This window comes from Dermacentor silvarum, chromosome 2 (genome assembly GCF_013339745.2).
Source record: "Dermacentor silvarum isolate Dsil-2018 chromosome 2, BIME_Dsil_1.4, whole genome shotgun sequence".
Lineage (NCBI taxonomy): Eukaryota > Metazoa > Arthropoda > Arachnida > Ixodida > Ixodidae > Dermacentor > Dermacentor silvarum.
Window position 1 is genome coordinate 59,492,693 of NC_051155.1, and position 16,241 is coordinate 59,508,933.

Consider the following 16,241-nt stretch of genomic DNA (forward strand, 5'->3'; position numbering starts at 1 on the left):
AGTACGCATGTGTCGTGGTATCACAAGCAGCCATTTGCGACCATCAAGCAAATAATTTTCTGCGGTTAAAGGACGCTGTCGCGGACAGCAAAGTGAGCTGCTTGGCGACGAAGTGTTCGAGAAGAGGGTGTGACGGATGGATCGTGGAGGAAATTCTGCTTAGTTGAAAGCAGGGGATCCTTATGCTGCTCGTCCGGCATATCAGTAACGTTCATGGTCGACATGGATGGGAAGGGCGTTGACACTGAAGCCACATCGGAAAGTAACGGTGATCGGGAAAGCGATTTGGTGTCAGAGTGCTTTCTGCCCAATCGACAGACAACGCGAATGTCATATTCTTGTAAACGAAGTGCCCAGTGGCCGAGGCGACCTGACGGATCTTTCAACGAGGACAGCCAGCAAAGGGCGTGGTGGTCGGTAACAATGTCGAAAGAGCGACCATATAGGTATGGACTAAATTTGACGAGAGCCCAAATAATGGGGCCAAGTACTCCTTTTCTGTCATAGAGTAGTTGGCTTCTGCCTTCTTTAAAGTGCCGCTCGCATATGCGACGACGTACTCGTCGTAGCCGTCTTTCCGTTGCGCTAGGACTGCACCAAGTCCGATGCCGCTGGCGTCCGTGTGTATCTCTGTGGGCGGTGTGGGATCATAGTGTCGAAGAATCGGAGGAGAAGCAAGTTGGCGACGTAATTGCTTGAAGGCTTCGTCACACGAAGTTGACCACGCGGAGATGCCGCTGCTAGCGGTAAGCAAATTGGTCAGTGGTGCGATGATAGTTGCAAAATTGCGCACAAAACGCCGAAAATAAGAGCGGAGCCCTATAAAGATGCGGAGAGCCTTAAGAGTAGTGGGCATCGGAAACTCTGCGACCGCGCGAAGCTTGGCTGCATCAGGAAGCACACCGTCCTTCGAAACAACGTGTCCGAGTATTTTTAACTTGCGGGCAGCAACACGGCACTTTCTGGTGTTGAGTTGGAGGCCGGCAGAGGTGAGGCAGGTCAGTATTTCACACAGGCGAACGAGGTGCGTCGGGAAATCGGGCGAAAACACGACGATATCAAGTAGCACAGCCATGTTTTTCACTTATATTTACGAAGGATGGTGTCCATCATACGCTCGAAAGTAGCTGGCGGATTGCAGAGCCCCCGAATGGCATTACGGTAAATTCGTACAAGCGGTCGGGCGTGACGAAAGCTGTCTTCTCACAGCCTTCTTCAGACATCGGCACTTGCCAATAGCCGGAGCGAAGATCCAAAGATGAGAAGTACTCCTCGCCCTGTAGGGAATCGAGGGCGTCATCTGTTCGTGGCTGCGGATAGACATCTTTACGAGTTATCTTAGTGAGCCGACGGTAATCCACACAGAAGCGTATTGAGCGGTTCTTCCTTAATATTACTACAGGACATGCCCAATGACTGTGTGAAGGCCGAATGACGCCACGATGCAGCATATCGTCGACTTGCTCGGTAATTATCTTTCGCTCGGCTGCCGACACGCGGTATGGTCGCTAGCGTAACGGTTCTTTATTTTTAAAGCTTTATGCCCCGGTGCGAAGTAAAAAATGCTTTAAAAATTGTACCGCAAAAATTTATAGAGCATGAAAGCTAGCAAGGCGTTTCCTTGAAGCTACGCTAATTATCCAGATTGGGATTTACGCTGGCGTGGCACGGAGACACCTCTGATTGTTGTCACCTGAGTGATACCCTAGTGGACTTCAAGGCTAAACATACAATATTAAAGTTGCACGCATGTTACGTGGCGACAATATTCAGGCTTGACTCGCTTTCGATTTCAATCGCGGGCTGAGCTGTGGCAGCGTCTCTAGGCCTGTCACGGCTCGATATTGCGGCTGTTGGCCGCGAGATCGATCAGAGTCGCCGCCTAGCAGGCACTCGCTGAAACACAACAAAGTGTGGATTGTGCCGCGAGTCGTTTGCTAGGCGCTACGTGCTTATATAGGTGTGCACGGCGTCAATATCTTTAGAGGGGTCCTGAACCACCCCACGGGCTTGATGAAAAAAAAAAGTCGCAGTTTCGCCCGAAAGGCGAAGTATTGATTGTGATAGCAAATTAGTAGACAGCTATACGAAGTAAGGATAGTGGTTTTATCGGCCGTATAATGTCGTAAATATTCGCTTACTAACTAAATAAACAAGCACGGTGTCACGCATGCACAGGTCAACATGAACACATCTCGCTCGATGACTGCGGGAGCTCGTCAAACCCCCCCCCCCCCCACCCCACCCCTTCCACCCGTCTCCGTCGCCTCCTCCCCGTGCCTCGCGCGTGAACGAAGACCATGCGCTTCCGGCCGCCTTCTTCCCTCGCGTGCGCGATATTAGGCTGAATTGCCGGCTCACCCTCACACGCTTTCTCTCGCACACACAACGGACGGCGCGCGGCGACGATTTTGCCACCGTTGGACTTTCCACGGAACATCACGATGACGGCGACGGCAAAAATGCGCTTGGAGTGTCCATATAATTGTTTTCGCAATAAAAAGAACATAGTCCGCGAATAGCATACGTTGCTCTGAATATCTCAGCCAAGTTTTGCAGTCGTGCGGGACGCGTGGAGCTCGCAAGCGGAGCTCGAAGTCACCTTTCTGTCAAACACTCTGTTTTCAGCAGAACCGAGCTCCTCATTATTTTTTGGTGGTTTTTTTCAGTAATATAGCAGATTCCCATACACAGCTGCTATTTTCCAATAGCTGGCATCAATCAAGAAGGTTGCTTGGATCAGTGCCCTTCTTCCTGCTGTTACTGTGCATATTTATTGACGAAGTTTAATAAACAGGCTGAATAAACGAAAGTTTGGTTTGGAATTTCGATAATAATTACGTACTTCCGAAAGAAGCCGACTATCGGCTGCTCACGCTTGGCCGCGGCCGCCGGCGTCCCTTACAAAAAATGTTGGAATTCCATCGGTTTTCCATTGATATTTTGTGCCACCATCAACAAAAAAATTGTGCAATTTTTATTGGTATTTCATTGTAGATTTGTTGAGCAGTCATGGAAAAGTGGCCTCCGTGAATCCATTGGAAATCTATTGTAGTATTATTGTGTTGTTTTTCCATTGGTTCGTTATTGTATATTCATTGGATTTAGATCGAGATGAATTTTCATTGTATTTTCATTGTACTGGGATATATCTCACTAAGGTCTAAAGTAGCAAGATTTGGCTCACTGAGGCTGAATATTAACTGCAGCCAACAGGAAAACAAAACAGGCATTTTTATATAGTGATTTTATTTCCCTTGTGAGGGGAGAGAATAGGCTTTCTTTTATATAAGAAACACTTGCGCCTGGAAACTTCGTGCTGGCATATTCTGAAAAAAAAAAAAGATATGTAATCAGTAAGATAACCAACATGTACCATCATCAATAACAGTGAAAGATTATGCTTAAAGCCATAAAAGTAAGCAAGTTATATTAGTGCTTAAAGCTCTTGTGGTTTAATGCAGGTGAAATTGTTCTGCCTAAGGCATAAGAACAGTATAACGAGCCATGGTAAATGTGGCAAGAGTGATGTCTCTGCTGCGACACAGGATCGTCAATGAACTTCTATGCAGTGAACTATGAAATAAGTGCATATATGCAATTAGTGAACTTGTATGCAGATTAAACTAGCTTGATGTTCTTATCATGCATGAGAACAGACCTCTAATATTTTTGTGTTCTTGCCTAAATGCTTATCACAAATTAGAACTTTAAAATTAACATATGGTCACTATGTCAACACAAGGCTTGCAAAGCATATTTGAGAATATTGCCTCTGTTTGCAATGCACTACTTCCTGTAGATCATTTTATGACTAATTGAAAGACCTCAAATCTTCTAAGGTCCATGAAGCCTGCTGAACTAAATGAACTTCATGCATAATGTGCCTGTCACACAAACGTGAAGAGGCTCTTCATCTTCGTATGGCTGCTAAGGTCCTGCTAATGGCGAGGCTAGCATTTAGCATGAGTAGGGTTAATGCCACCTTGTGATAGCAATAAGCTATATGTGAGAGCTGAGTGAAGCCGAGAATCTTCTATTAAAAAAGATTTGCAGGTCTTTTTAAAAAAAGAGCAACAAAAAAGGTAGCGTGTCGCAAACAGCTAACAATGTTTTGAAATGTGCCATCATAGTCATCTACAGCACAAATACACCTAGGACTGTGTGTGTGTGCTAGCGGGTGGGCTATGATGAATTCATAACTCAATCGATCATTTATTTTATCTCTAGTTTAATGCCCTCTGGTTTCGACAAGATTTGCATTCGTGCCTTTCACTTTCATTTCATGCTTCTTGGCTTGATCAAAAATATCTGGATACAACTGAGATTCTAGTTCTTTCTTTTTATTGCTCTTTATTTTGCAATATCCAAACCATATATCTTCGTTCTCGTTTAACTAGGCCCAACAAAGGAAACACTTGCATACACACAAATTGTCTTCTAGGTTTGTCACCCCTAGTTGGATTAAGCAACACTAGTAGCCCTACATGTTCTCTATTACAAGAAACCTACACCTTCTTGTTTTCTTTCTGTCCTCTTTTTTGAACACTTACAATTCCCTCACCTTACTCTATGCACTGGCTTCATCATTCTCATCTTCTCCCAATGAAGTGGGGGAGCAGAAATCAGGTGCTGGCTTGACTTAAGACAATTCCCTTGGCAAAATGTTGGCCCTAGTGATATTTTTGTTTAACCATTCTTCCAGCCTTCTTCTTCTTCTGCAAGTTCTGTCTTGTTTGAATTTCTGCAAACATTTTGTGCTAGTAACCGCTTTACGAGATTAGGATTCTTAAAATTTATGTATGATGTGACAATGTTACAAGGCTCTCACCAACAACATTGGCATTCTGCTCTTGCATCTTCTTCCAACTTCTCCTTTCGGGGCCTGGGATGCCTCGTGAACTGTTGCACTTGAGTGGCACACATGCTGCATAGATAGTTTTGAATGAAAAAAAATTACCATAGCTATTTTTTCTAGCAGCAAAAGGAACGTAAAAATCAGCAGTATGAGCACATCATAACTTCTTTTTAAGATCCCACAGTATTCAATATTCCTTATAAAAGCTGGCACGGATTGAAGGCTAACAGGAACAACATTGTTGCAGTGTTTTTCTGTTTTTCTTGTCCAGAGTCATGGAGTTCCTACATAATGCTGCTAGAGGGCCTCAACACCTACAAACTCATAAGTATTATGGAGCACGTGCACAGGAACTTTTTACAAGGAAGGGCATGTTCAACTGTGGCTTGTTGTCTTACCACTGTTTATTCTGTGTGTAAGAATATTCACAAACGCAGGTAACAGTCTTAAACATTCTTTTTACATTCACACAAAGCATTAACCAGTTGGTATAAGAATGTTTTCTGCTGCTGATGTGTCGCGCAAGTTTGCACCAGCAACTGCCATACCCTTTTCTCTAGATGCTGTGGATCCCGCTATTTAAAGAATTGTATAAACGCAGTATTGTGCAAGCTACACAACGAAATGCCCTTAAGTATAAAAGATGTAAATAAGCACTTGATGCTTATTTAAGTAAGTGTTTGTTGGTACCAGCTACTGTGTTAACACTGTTTTTATGTGACTGAATGAATCAGTTGAACTTTTTATTGTTCACGGCATATGTTTTAGATATAGTGAAATACCAAAAACCAATTTCTTTTACCGACAGTTTTTCGCAGAACATTTAAAGAACTTCAAAAGAAATGTCTGACAATATAACATCGGATAAAGGCACTTTTCTGCGCCGAGCACGTAAAAGTCGCAATTCTTGTCAGTCCTCCGACTTGCATATTTTCTCTCTCTGGCTTGCATACTTTCACAGATCTTATTTTCCATTTTCTTGTGCGCGAAGGAATATACTTATAGTAACACCTGACTAGCGTGTTTTTTTCTATCATAGGCCACGAGTAAAATCTTGGTTTTCAAATTATTAACAGTACAACAATAATTTCGTAGAAACGGTTTTGCAACGTGAAAAAGATATCCAGGGATGGGAGGGAAACTGGTGGCGTCGATCCCACGCGCTGTGAGCATTTATTTTCTTTTTTTACAGTACGATAGCATTCCATTCGCGAACGATCAAACTGGCTGTATTTTTAGACATGGCACGATATCGTTCACGACATTTCTGTATGATTATTTTATAACGTACAACAAAAAAACGGACAGCGAGTTCGATGTTTCATAAACGGATGTGGCATGGGCCCCGTTGTAATAGTACCAATTAAAAAACAGGGTCAAACATTATGCTCATCAATCACATTCTGGGATTTTACGAGCCAAAACCATTATATCATTATAAGCCACACCGCAGTGTATGGCTCTGGATTAAATTCAACCACCTGGGAATCTTTAAAGAGCACCTATATCTAAGCACGAGCGTTTCTGCATTTCGCCCAATCGAAATCCGGCTGCCGCAGCCGGAGCTGAACCCGCGACCTCACAGCGCAACGGGTAGGGACGAGCATGAGAACACATAAACAAGCGCCCCTGTTTAACTGGTTTGTTGCAGTTCAGTATTTAGGTGGTCCGATTGCGACAAACTAGCTTAAACTGCAGTACAGATAAATCGGCCTGGCTGCTAAATGCTCAGCTTCAACGGACGACATGCCCACACCTTGGCGCTCCATTGGCGGAAGGCGAATGCAACACGCCACACGAACACCGGACCGGCCCCGCACAAAATTCTTTGACACTGGCGCCGTGAACCAGGCGTGAAACATACATTCAGCTAGGAAATCAGTTATACACACAACACGAGACAAGTGCTTACCGCAGTCAAAGTATCGTTGGGTCAGTCGGCGCTCCTTTCTTCGTGCCCGCGTCCACGCAGCCGAGTCGGTAGCATACCTCCGCGTCAGCCAATGCACGGACGGTATATAGATACATCCCGCTTTTCGTCTTGTACGCTCTTGACAAAATGTTCCTTATCGCGCAGCAGCAGATGACAACACACACTCACGTGCTCAGAGCTCACGACACACACATGGCGCACACGCCGATCAAGAAAAACAAATGAGAAATGGCGACAAAAACAAACGCAAAAAAAAACGATATACCAATGTTGCTTGTTAACTTTTTTAGATTTCGCTAGGTTTGGTAAAAAACATCGAACATCATTTTTTTTCGACAAACTTCAGTATTTTTTATATGTCATCAGCTATACACAGAGTGTAATACAATAAAATATATCCTTCTGCAAATGACTATTGGCGGCGTTAAAACAATCATTTAGTGTTGAGGACAACACTTAGGCAAAGCCTTCGAGATCACCTCAGCGCACCAGATGTCAAAGGCCACACTTCGATCAATTTGGTCACAAAGCAACCGATCGCAAATGATCGCGAATCACCACTGTTCTGGCTCATTTGCTAAGAGCTTTTATTTCTCAGTCGCGCGAACGCAGTGGCAAAGCTGGTTAACCAATGCGCTGAAGATTATGTTACGCGGCGATGACGGCGCGAGCAGACGTGAACGGCATCAATCGCGAAATGTTTTGTTGATGCGATTGGGCAGGTCGCGCTTGCTGCTGTGAACATGAGTCTCCATGAGTCGAGTCGCCATTTACAGATGTTGTAAATCTTGAATAAACCAAGCAAGGGACATTTGTCTCCGCCCTGTTTCAAAGGTTTTTGACGCCGATAAATATAATCATCATCATCATTGTGGCTGGTCGCACGACCTCTGCCAAGCGTCGGTGGGAATCGCACTGCATTTTGTTGCATGTCTTGCCGTAAAGTGATAGTGAAAATTTACTCGAGGTCGCCAAACCACTGGCTCTGTATCCGCGTGATAGCTTGCGATGCCACGTAATAGACATTTTAGTAGACACTAGTGAGATCCATACATCGACGCATGATGGGTTCGAAACACAAGTTCAAAAACCAGTCATCTGTTAGTATTCTGTCTGCTTCTGCATGCATTGAGCAAGGCATGAAACTAGGCATGCTGTCGCCAGCCATTGTAAATAAATGATGAGGGGTATTAGCGCAACAAAAGAGGCGCTCAGTGGTTAGTTCGTGGACATCAGGAAACGTAAGTTTGGGCAAGTTGATGCGTCATCCTGAAGTATGTGCTTACAGCGCGAGGCTACACGTGGGCGGGGAGAAGTAAACACGGACAACGTTTTCGCTGTTTTTTAATGAAATCTCATTGTGCTGGCTTATTGAGTGTTGGAATTTCATAGAATTTCCATGGAATCAATGATAGTTCAACAAATCGACAACGGAAATTTAATAGTCATTTTTGTAAGGGTATATAAAGGAATGAAACTTTGGCCACTCTGCTTATCGGTGTCGTAGCCCTCGGGTCCGGCTAATTTCGACTAGCTTTGAATGCTCAACTAACCTCGAACGACGCGGAATTTAAGGCCAGACCACACGCCTGCTTGGCAGCGCGCGGCCACTCCTGGCCGCTCCTGGTTAGACGCCTTGGCAGAAATATTGATAGCGCTTCGAAACGCGCGAGTTCTATCTGTCGGCTACCTGTCAGTCAAGCTGGTGAACGAGAAAGCTGGTCCGCACCACGTAGCACGGTCAGACTAAGCATGTGAGCGCGAGCACGCATTCAAACCCTATCGTGCACAAAGCAAACGCTGGGCATACGCACTACTGTTGCATGTAGCTGCGGTCCGATACGTAGCGTAGATACCGCGTCCTCCGCGGGGTGCTGCGACGAGTCCACTGACTAAGCGCACTGCGGCTCGCTGCGGATATCCGCGTTTGGCTTATGTTTGACACGTCAAAGGAGGCTGCGTCGTAGGTGCCAAAATCGGAAGTACTGGCGTCTACGTTAATATCCAAACTCAAACTTGAACTGCGCGCTACGGTGACGTTCATTAGGCGGAGCGTTGTGGGCATGCCCCGCTCCTCCGTGGCCTTCGTAGTGTAAGGGATTGAAGAAGGAGCGGAAGCACCGCGAAGGGCGTGTTTGATTGCCAATAACTCCGCTTCTACTGAACGCATTGAAGTACTTTCTGCGGCAAAGTACAACTGAAATAGCCTATTTTACCTTCAAATGTATTTCTCCACTTCGATAAAAAAGTGGTTCAGGGCCCCTTTAAGCTCAGTGTAACAAGAGTCTGAAAGAGAACTGAGCAACTTTCTCGAAAAGATATCTGCCCTAATCCTTTTTAAAGAGTTCGTCGATCCTGGATCAGACCAGGAAGACAATTCTACTTATATCGCTATACCTTCTGCTTTTAAATGTACAAAGAACAAAGTGTAAAAGCTTGTGGAAGAAACACAATAGCTGGAAAGACGTACGCTAGGCGAGTCGCGGAATTTACTTATAGAAAGGTCAGTTCTGGAGGCAGGTGACATTGACCTATGACGTTCGTCGTTAACTATTCATTTCTAGAATGTATCCGCCTTCGAAAGTAAATAATCAACAAGAAAAAAATACCGCCTTGCATATTCGACCACTAAAGAGCTCAGCGAGCCAAAAGGTTCTTCGCACACTCTTCCGCTTATTGAAGCGGCATTATTTTGTCCGCAGATAGAGAATACAACGTGTCCTTCTTAATCAGTAAGTTATAGCTTCCCCAAAATGAATCTCGCGCTCTTGCAGTTCTCTGCTGTTGGTATTTTTGCATTGACACCTCCTTCGTTTACGCTTACCGGTGAGTTTCAACCTCCAACTTGTTCATTATTTCAGAAAGCATACGTATTTGATGAAAATATCGTGTTAGGCCGAAGCTGAAGTGTGCTTTGCGAGTGCCGCTCTGCAATTCTAATGTTATATTTTACAAGTCACAACTAACGCTAATGTAAAAGACCGCACTTGAAACTTTCGTAAGTCCAAGTGTGGTAAATGTTTAATTGTATCACATAAAAATATGCGGTATTTGCGCTAAACATCTGTAGCTGGTGGCGTTTTGAATTATAAAAAAATTTAATAAGCACAACTCAACAGCCTAATGTAAATTTTTGAATCAAGCTTTCTTTACAGAAATGTTAGGCTTTTTTTTCAGTATGCGTCCACTACGTCATTTTGACAAACCTGTAACGCATTGCTGGAAGAACCACCCGAATGAAAGGGATGAAGCTTTCAGCAAGCGGTGTTTTACGTGCGGGAGTATCGCGTTCGGATTAGGGTTGTTTGGCCGTGATTTGCCGTAGCTATATATTATTACGATATCATCTAGAGATGCTCAAGAGACGAGCCGCCGCGAGAAAGACAATGAAGTGTGTCTGGGCTTTTGGCGCGAGCAAGGTGTCGGCCTGGCGGTTTGGTTCCAGTGTAAATATATTGTAAATAGCCTCTTTCGTGTGTGTCTTTCCACACGTAACATTCTAGGGGGGATTTCAATCCCCGTCCTCGCCACGGAACTCCGAAGTGGTCGGTACATCGAGCTTGTCGCCTTGCCTCCCGGTGACGAGACCGCGTCTGCAACGGCTTCGGCTTTCCGCCTGCTCCAATCGTCACGGTTGCCCAACATCGCGACCCTGGTGTGTTCTCTGGCCTGGAGGGACAGGCCGTTGACGAATGGATCAAGCTCCATGAATACGCCAGTGCTAATAACAGTACTACTGGCGATGCTATTCACCGACGACCATATCGAGTTTCTGCGTCGGAACGCCGAGTAATTCAAAATGAAGTAAACAAAATGCTAGATAAGGACATCACTGAGTCTTCTTCGAGTCCCTGGGCGTCACCTGTGGTGTTGGTTACGAAGAAGGACTGCACGTGGCGCTTCTGTGTAGATTACCGTCATTTGAACGAAATTACTAAGAAGGACGTCTACCCGCTCCCACGTATCGATGACGCCCTTGACTGCCTTCATGGTTCCAGCTATTTCTCTTCTATTGATCTTCGCTCTGGATACTGGCAGATCGCTATTGACGATATGGACACAGAAAAAACCGCGTTCATAACACTTGATGGCCTATACCAATTTAAAGTAATGCCGTTTGGATTATGCAATGCCCCTGCCACCTTTGAGTGTATGATGGACACCTTGCTCCAGGGTTTTAAATGGTCCTCGTGTCTCTGTTACATTGACGACGTTATTGTCTTCTCGCCAACGTTCGATACTCATCTTGAGCGTCTAACAACTATACTTGATTTATTTCGAAAGGCGAAGCTGAAACTCAGCTTGTCCAAATGTCGTTTTGGCCGCCGTCAAATTACGGTTCTGGGCCATCTCGTCGACGCTTCCAGAGTGCACCCTGATCCCGACAAAACTCGCGCTGTCCAAGACTTCCCGGTTCCAAAGACAGCCGCAGACGTTCGCAGCTTTGTTGGGCTATGCTCGTACTTTCGTCGTTTTGTTCAAGATTTTGCGGCCATTGCTAGACCCCTCACTAATCTGTTGAAGAAAGGCATACAATTTTTGTGGGGTACTTCAGAAACCACTGCTTTCCCTCGTCTCGTCACTCTTCTCACCTCACCACCCATTCTCGCCCACTTCGACCTTGATGCCCCTACAGAATTACGTACAGATGCCAGCGGTCATGGCGTAGGTGCCGTCTTAGCCCAGCGTCAGCGTGGCCAGGATCGCGTTATTGCTTATGCAAGTCGCCTCCTATCACCATCGGAGCACAACTATTCCATTACAGAAAGGGAATGCCTTGCTGTAGTCTGGGCAGTTGCGAGGTTCCGGTCTTACCTTTATGGTCGCCCTTTCTCCGTAGTCACTGACCACCATGCCCTCTGCTTGCTCTCATCGCTAAAAGATCCTACAGGCCGGCTTGGTCGATGGGCTTTGAGGCTACAAGAGTTTTCATTATCCGTGGTGTACAAGTCTGGCCGCCTGCACCAAGACGCTGACAGCTTGTCGCGTTACTCTGTTGACGACTCCGACTCCTCAAATATTGACGGTGCTGCTTGCGTTTTCTCAGTATCCAAGCTCCTTAATTTCGCCGACGATCAACGTCGCGATGCCTACATCAGAGCACTCATCGACAGTTTTGAACACGCTCCAGCCGATGCTACTCTATGCCTCTTCGTCCTCTGCGACGGTACTCTTTACTGTCGTAACCTTCATCCGGACGGCTCTGAGTTCCTACTTGTAGTACCTAAACACCTCCGCTCAACCGTTCTAGAAGAGCTTCACGGTGCTCCAGTGGCAGGACACCTTGGCGTATCTCGAACCTATGACCGAGTACGTCGCTGTTTTTTCTGGCCGGGCCTTGCACGTTCCGTGCGGCGTTACGTCGCCGCTTGTGAGCTTTGCCAACGACGCAGGAAGCCTTACCAGCTCCCCACTGGTTACCTGCAGCCGCTCGACATCCCTGCCGAGCCCTTCCGTCGTGTCGGCTTAGACCTTCTCGGCCCATTTCCGGAATCTACATCAGGAAACAAGTGGGTTGCCGCCGCTTCGGACTACGCGACCCGCTACGCCATAACACGCGTTGCGTGTCCAGTTGCGCTACTGATGTTGCGGACTTCCTCCTACACGATATCATTTTGATGCATGGTGCTCCGCGTCAAATGCTCACCGACCGTGGCCGTACGTTTTTGTCTAAAGTCATTGAAGACATCATGCGTGCCTGCTAAATACAGCATAAAATTACCACCTCCTACCACCCACAAACAAACGGCCTCACTGAACGTTTGAACCCTCACCCTCACAGACATGCATCGAAATACGTTTCAGCCGACCATCGAGACTAGGACCTGGCTCTACCTTACATTACCTTTGCGTACAACTCTTCCCGTCTTGAAACTGCTGGCTTTTCCCCGTTTTACCTCTTGTACGGCCCAGAACCGACGCTACGACTAGAAACTGTGCTTCCGTCCACCACAGCTTCAGCTAGCGATTATGCCTGTGATGCAATAGCCCGTGCTGACCATGCTCGCCAACTTGCGCGTGCTCGTCTGCAAGTGTCTCAAGACAAACAGAAGCAACGATACGACCTCCGTCACCGGGATGTGCATTTTGCACATGGCACCCTCGTGTTGCTTTGGTCACCATCGCATAAAGTTGGCCTTTGTGAAAAACTGCTCTCCTGTTAAACAGGCCCATATCGCGTGCTCCGCCAAGTGACCGATGTCACCTATGAAATCGTTCTTGCCACACCCACTACGTCCTCCACGGTGACAGCCAGTGATTTTGTCCACGTCGCCCGACTCAAACCCTACACCTCTCCAAGCGCCTTTGATATTTAACAGCACCGTGACGGCGCTTTTGCCGCCGGGGGGGGGGGGGGGGGGGGGGTAGTATTACGATATCATCTAGAGATGCTCAAGAGACGAGCCGCCGCGAGAAAGAAGATGAAGTGTGTCTGGGCTTTTGGAGCGAGCAAGGTGTCGGCCTGGCGGTTTGGTTCCAGTGTAAATATATTGTAAATAGCCTCTTTCGTGTTTGTTTCTCCACTCGTAACAATATCACTTAAGTTTCGCTCTAAATGCCTCAGCATGGTTGGCGGCAACTTAATTTTTACGTGTGACGTCATGTTCACACGTTCCGGAACCGCAAAAGGTGTGTGTCATAGACATCAGTTCTAATGCCGTGCCTGATTTAATCCCAAATAAGTGCCACATTAAATGCCCATGGCGACTGATGTTTTGTGATGGTAAAATAAAACTAGGGCATTATCAATGTTTCTGACTTTATATATAGGAGATGCACGATGGTTGTAATAATGGACACTGTAACCGAAAGGGCAAAAGAATGTATATAGAAAAACTTTAACATAATAGTTATTTAGACCTGAAGATCACTGGTCGCACAACTGTACTCCTTAATCTCTGGGTGCTCCCAGTATCTGGTAGAGCCTTACAATAAATTTCCGAATCTTTGCAAGATTACTATATGATTGACCATACGAGGTAGAGAATGCCGTATCTTGCCAAAGAGACTGCTGTATGCTTTCATTTTTAACTGCCTCATGGCGCACTTAAATCGAAGTCTGCCACCTGGCAATTACTATTGTCATCCTATGATATGTACTTCTATTAGGTCACCAGGGTCCACAATGCACATATTCCGTTGGCGCTGAATGAGGGCCTACATGTCGTGATCCATTTCCTAAGACATAAGCACCGGATCAACGCGACAGCGTTAAGGGTCCGGACAGCGTTGCCCGTTCGAGAAAAATCATCCCGAACCACGCAGGCCCTCCGCGTGGCGCAGAGGCGTTACTAAACTAATTGAATTTCTAAAAGTAAAATGCTTCAGAAAATCCGTTATGTACGACTTACACAGAGTAACCGTGGCGGCTCTTCTACTTAGGATATAAAGTTGTGGTATATACCATAAAAAGCTTAATTCTTGTAGATTCCGACTTTATATAATATAAGAAATGTATTATTGTGATTTAGAAATAAATGTTCAAGAACAAGCATGAGATACATGGTTTTTGCGAACTGTGTCTGAGTTGTGACCATATTTAGAATAAACTACCGCACTTACTGCATTGCGGCTTGCTCTGCAGCTTTAGGAGATATTTATCTAGTTCGTAGACGTAGCAAAATAATTTTGAATTTTTACTTTTTGGATAATTTGCTTTTGAAAATTGCCAAATATCGCAATATTCTGTTGTAGACAGCCCGGCAACTACATGCTCAAGGAAGCTAAATTTTGGAAAAAGTAGAGATCAAGGAATTTCCATTTAGGAGGCAAAACTTCATTCATGTACCTTTATTAGTTTTAAACAGCAGCTTCGTAGCTTTAGTACCTTCCCGCAAAAATGGGCAAAAATAAAACCAGAATTCCAAATATTGCTTCATTTCGGTCGCATTATTAGGAAAACTAATTGCCTTCTTCGAGAGCAAATTGCCTTTCGATGTACGCAGTAATTCAACTCTTCAATTGTTTTGCTCTCACTGCAACACAACAAGATCGATACTCTTTCTCAGTGGATTTAATAATTTACAGATCACAGAGTTAGCGTTTTTCTTACCTTAAGAGTTCTGTGGACGGTTGACTCCAAGACGCGAGAAATGTTATCTGACATACTGTAGTAGTTGATACACACCCTTCTACGTTTCTGTAAACTGTCTGCATTGGTTCTCTGCGCATCTGCAACATTCTTGAAGCACAAACGTTTTCCCCTTGTAATTGGGAAATTCAACAAAATAAATATTTTCAGGAGAATTCTACATTATTTAATAACGTTCGTTTATAAACTCCCTAGAACTGCTTAAATTTCATCACCACTGTGGCATGCTTCCCAATTCTTCTCTAAAAAATCGGCAGAACCCGTCTCCCGATGACTGTCGACAGTCATGCATTAGCATTGAATCAATATATATATATATATATATATATATATAGTGTAACGGAATGAGAGACACAGAGACAGCACCCGTTCCTGGGTCAGCTGTTCTATTATCTTCCATCTTCCTCTTCCTCTACCTCGCTCTTCGCCCAAGCAGCCTAGACACGGTGCCGTACTTCCACATCACACTCGGCCACGCTGCGGACCTGGCAAACAAAAAAGAAACTACAGTTCAGTCCAATCGGCGTAATCTTTTCTTGAGGCGCGACACGTGCACGGCGAAGTTATTTCTTTTCCGCCGGTCAAGTCCAAAGCTTGGATCCGAGATGCTAACGCGCCATGTATTATGTCCTACGCGCTCGGTGATGGTGAAGGGCCCCTCAAACTTTGCTAGTAGCTCCTTGCCTGGACAGTTGCCACCTCTTTGCACCCACACCTCGTCTCCGATGTTGTACGCAGGGGCAGGTCGATGGCGGCGGTCATAATAGCGCGTCTGTTTTGCTTGCGCTTGTGTGGCTTTTTCTTTCGCCGCAGCTCTGATCTTCTGGAATGCGACTGTGCGACTGTCAGGGCGTGTGACGCTAACGGGAGCATTTAGCCTGAGGACCGCTTTCAGCTGGGGCAGCTTCCCATATACGATTTCATACGGCGTCACACCAGAATAGGTCCGCAGCGCTGTATTGACCGCATAGACAGCTGCCGGATGATAAGTGGTTCTTGAGGGAAAGGGAAAGGTTGGCGCTATCTTCTGCAGCCCTTGAGGGAGCACGGCTCAGCGCCAACGGGGAGGGGTAAGTGGGAGCGAAAGAAGGGATAGAGTGGAGTCGCCATGGCTGGGCGAAGCAAAACCGGCAGGCATAGGCGGCACGTATCAGGCCGAGATGGAAGGCCTTGGTGTGCTGCAGAGTCTGCAGGGGTGTTGTGCCAGGCCGGTCAGGCCCGGGGTGGGGTGGGAGGCCGTGAGGCCTTCCCGCTTGTAGAAATGTCCTTAGAGGCGTGCGGAGAGCCCTGACGAGTCAAGGAACTCCACGACGCCTCGAAGTGCAGAAAGGTGGTGTCGGCCGGGGAAGAGGAGATCT

General features: G+C 46.0%; 1 protein-coding gene and 1 long non-coding RNA gene across 2 annotated transcripts in view; one reads left to right on the plus strand and one right to left on the minus strand.

Moving 5' to 3' along the window:
* Positions 1-3,230: 3,230 nt before the first annotated feature.
* On the minus strand, positions 3,231-6,975 carry LOC125943026 (uncharacterized). The gene is made up of 3 exons (XR_007465498.1): positions 6,771-6,975; positions 4,832-4,927; positions 3,231-3,329 (listed from the first exon to the last, which is right to left on the minus strand). It is a non-coding gene; the product is annotated as an uncharacterized LOC125943026 (long non-coding RNA).
* Positions 6,976-9,507: 2,532 nt separating this feature from the next.
* The window catches only part of LOC119440067 (uncharacterized), a 49,794-nt gene continuing 43,060 nt past the window's right edge, over positions 9,508-16,241 (plus strand). Inside the window, exon 1 of the mRNA XM_037705010.2 lies at positions 9,508-9,617. Within this exon, the coding sequence (XP_037560938.1) occupies positions 9,545-9,617 (73 nt within the window). The 5' untranslated portion in view covers positions 9,508-9,544. The remainder of the gene's footprint in view (positions 9,618-16,241) is intronic.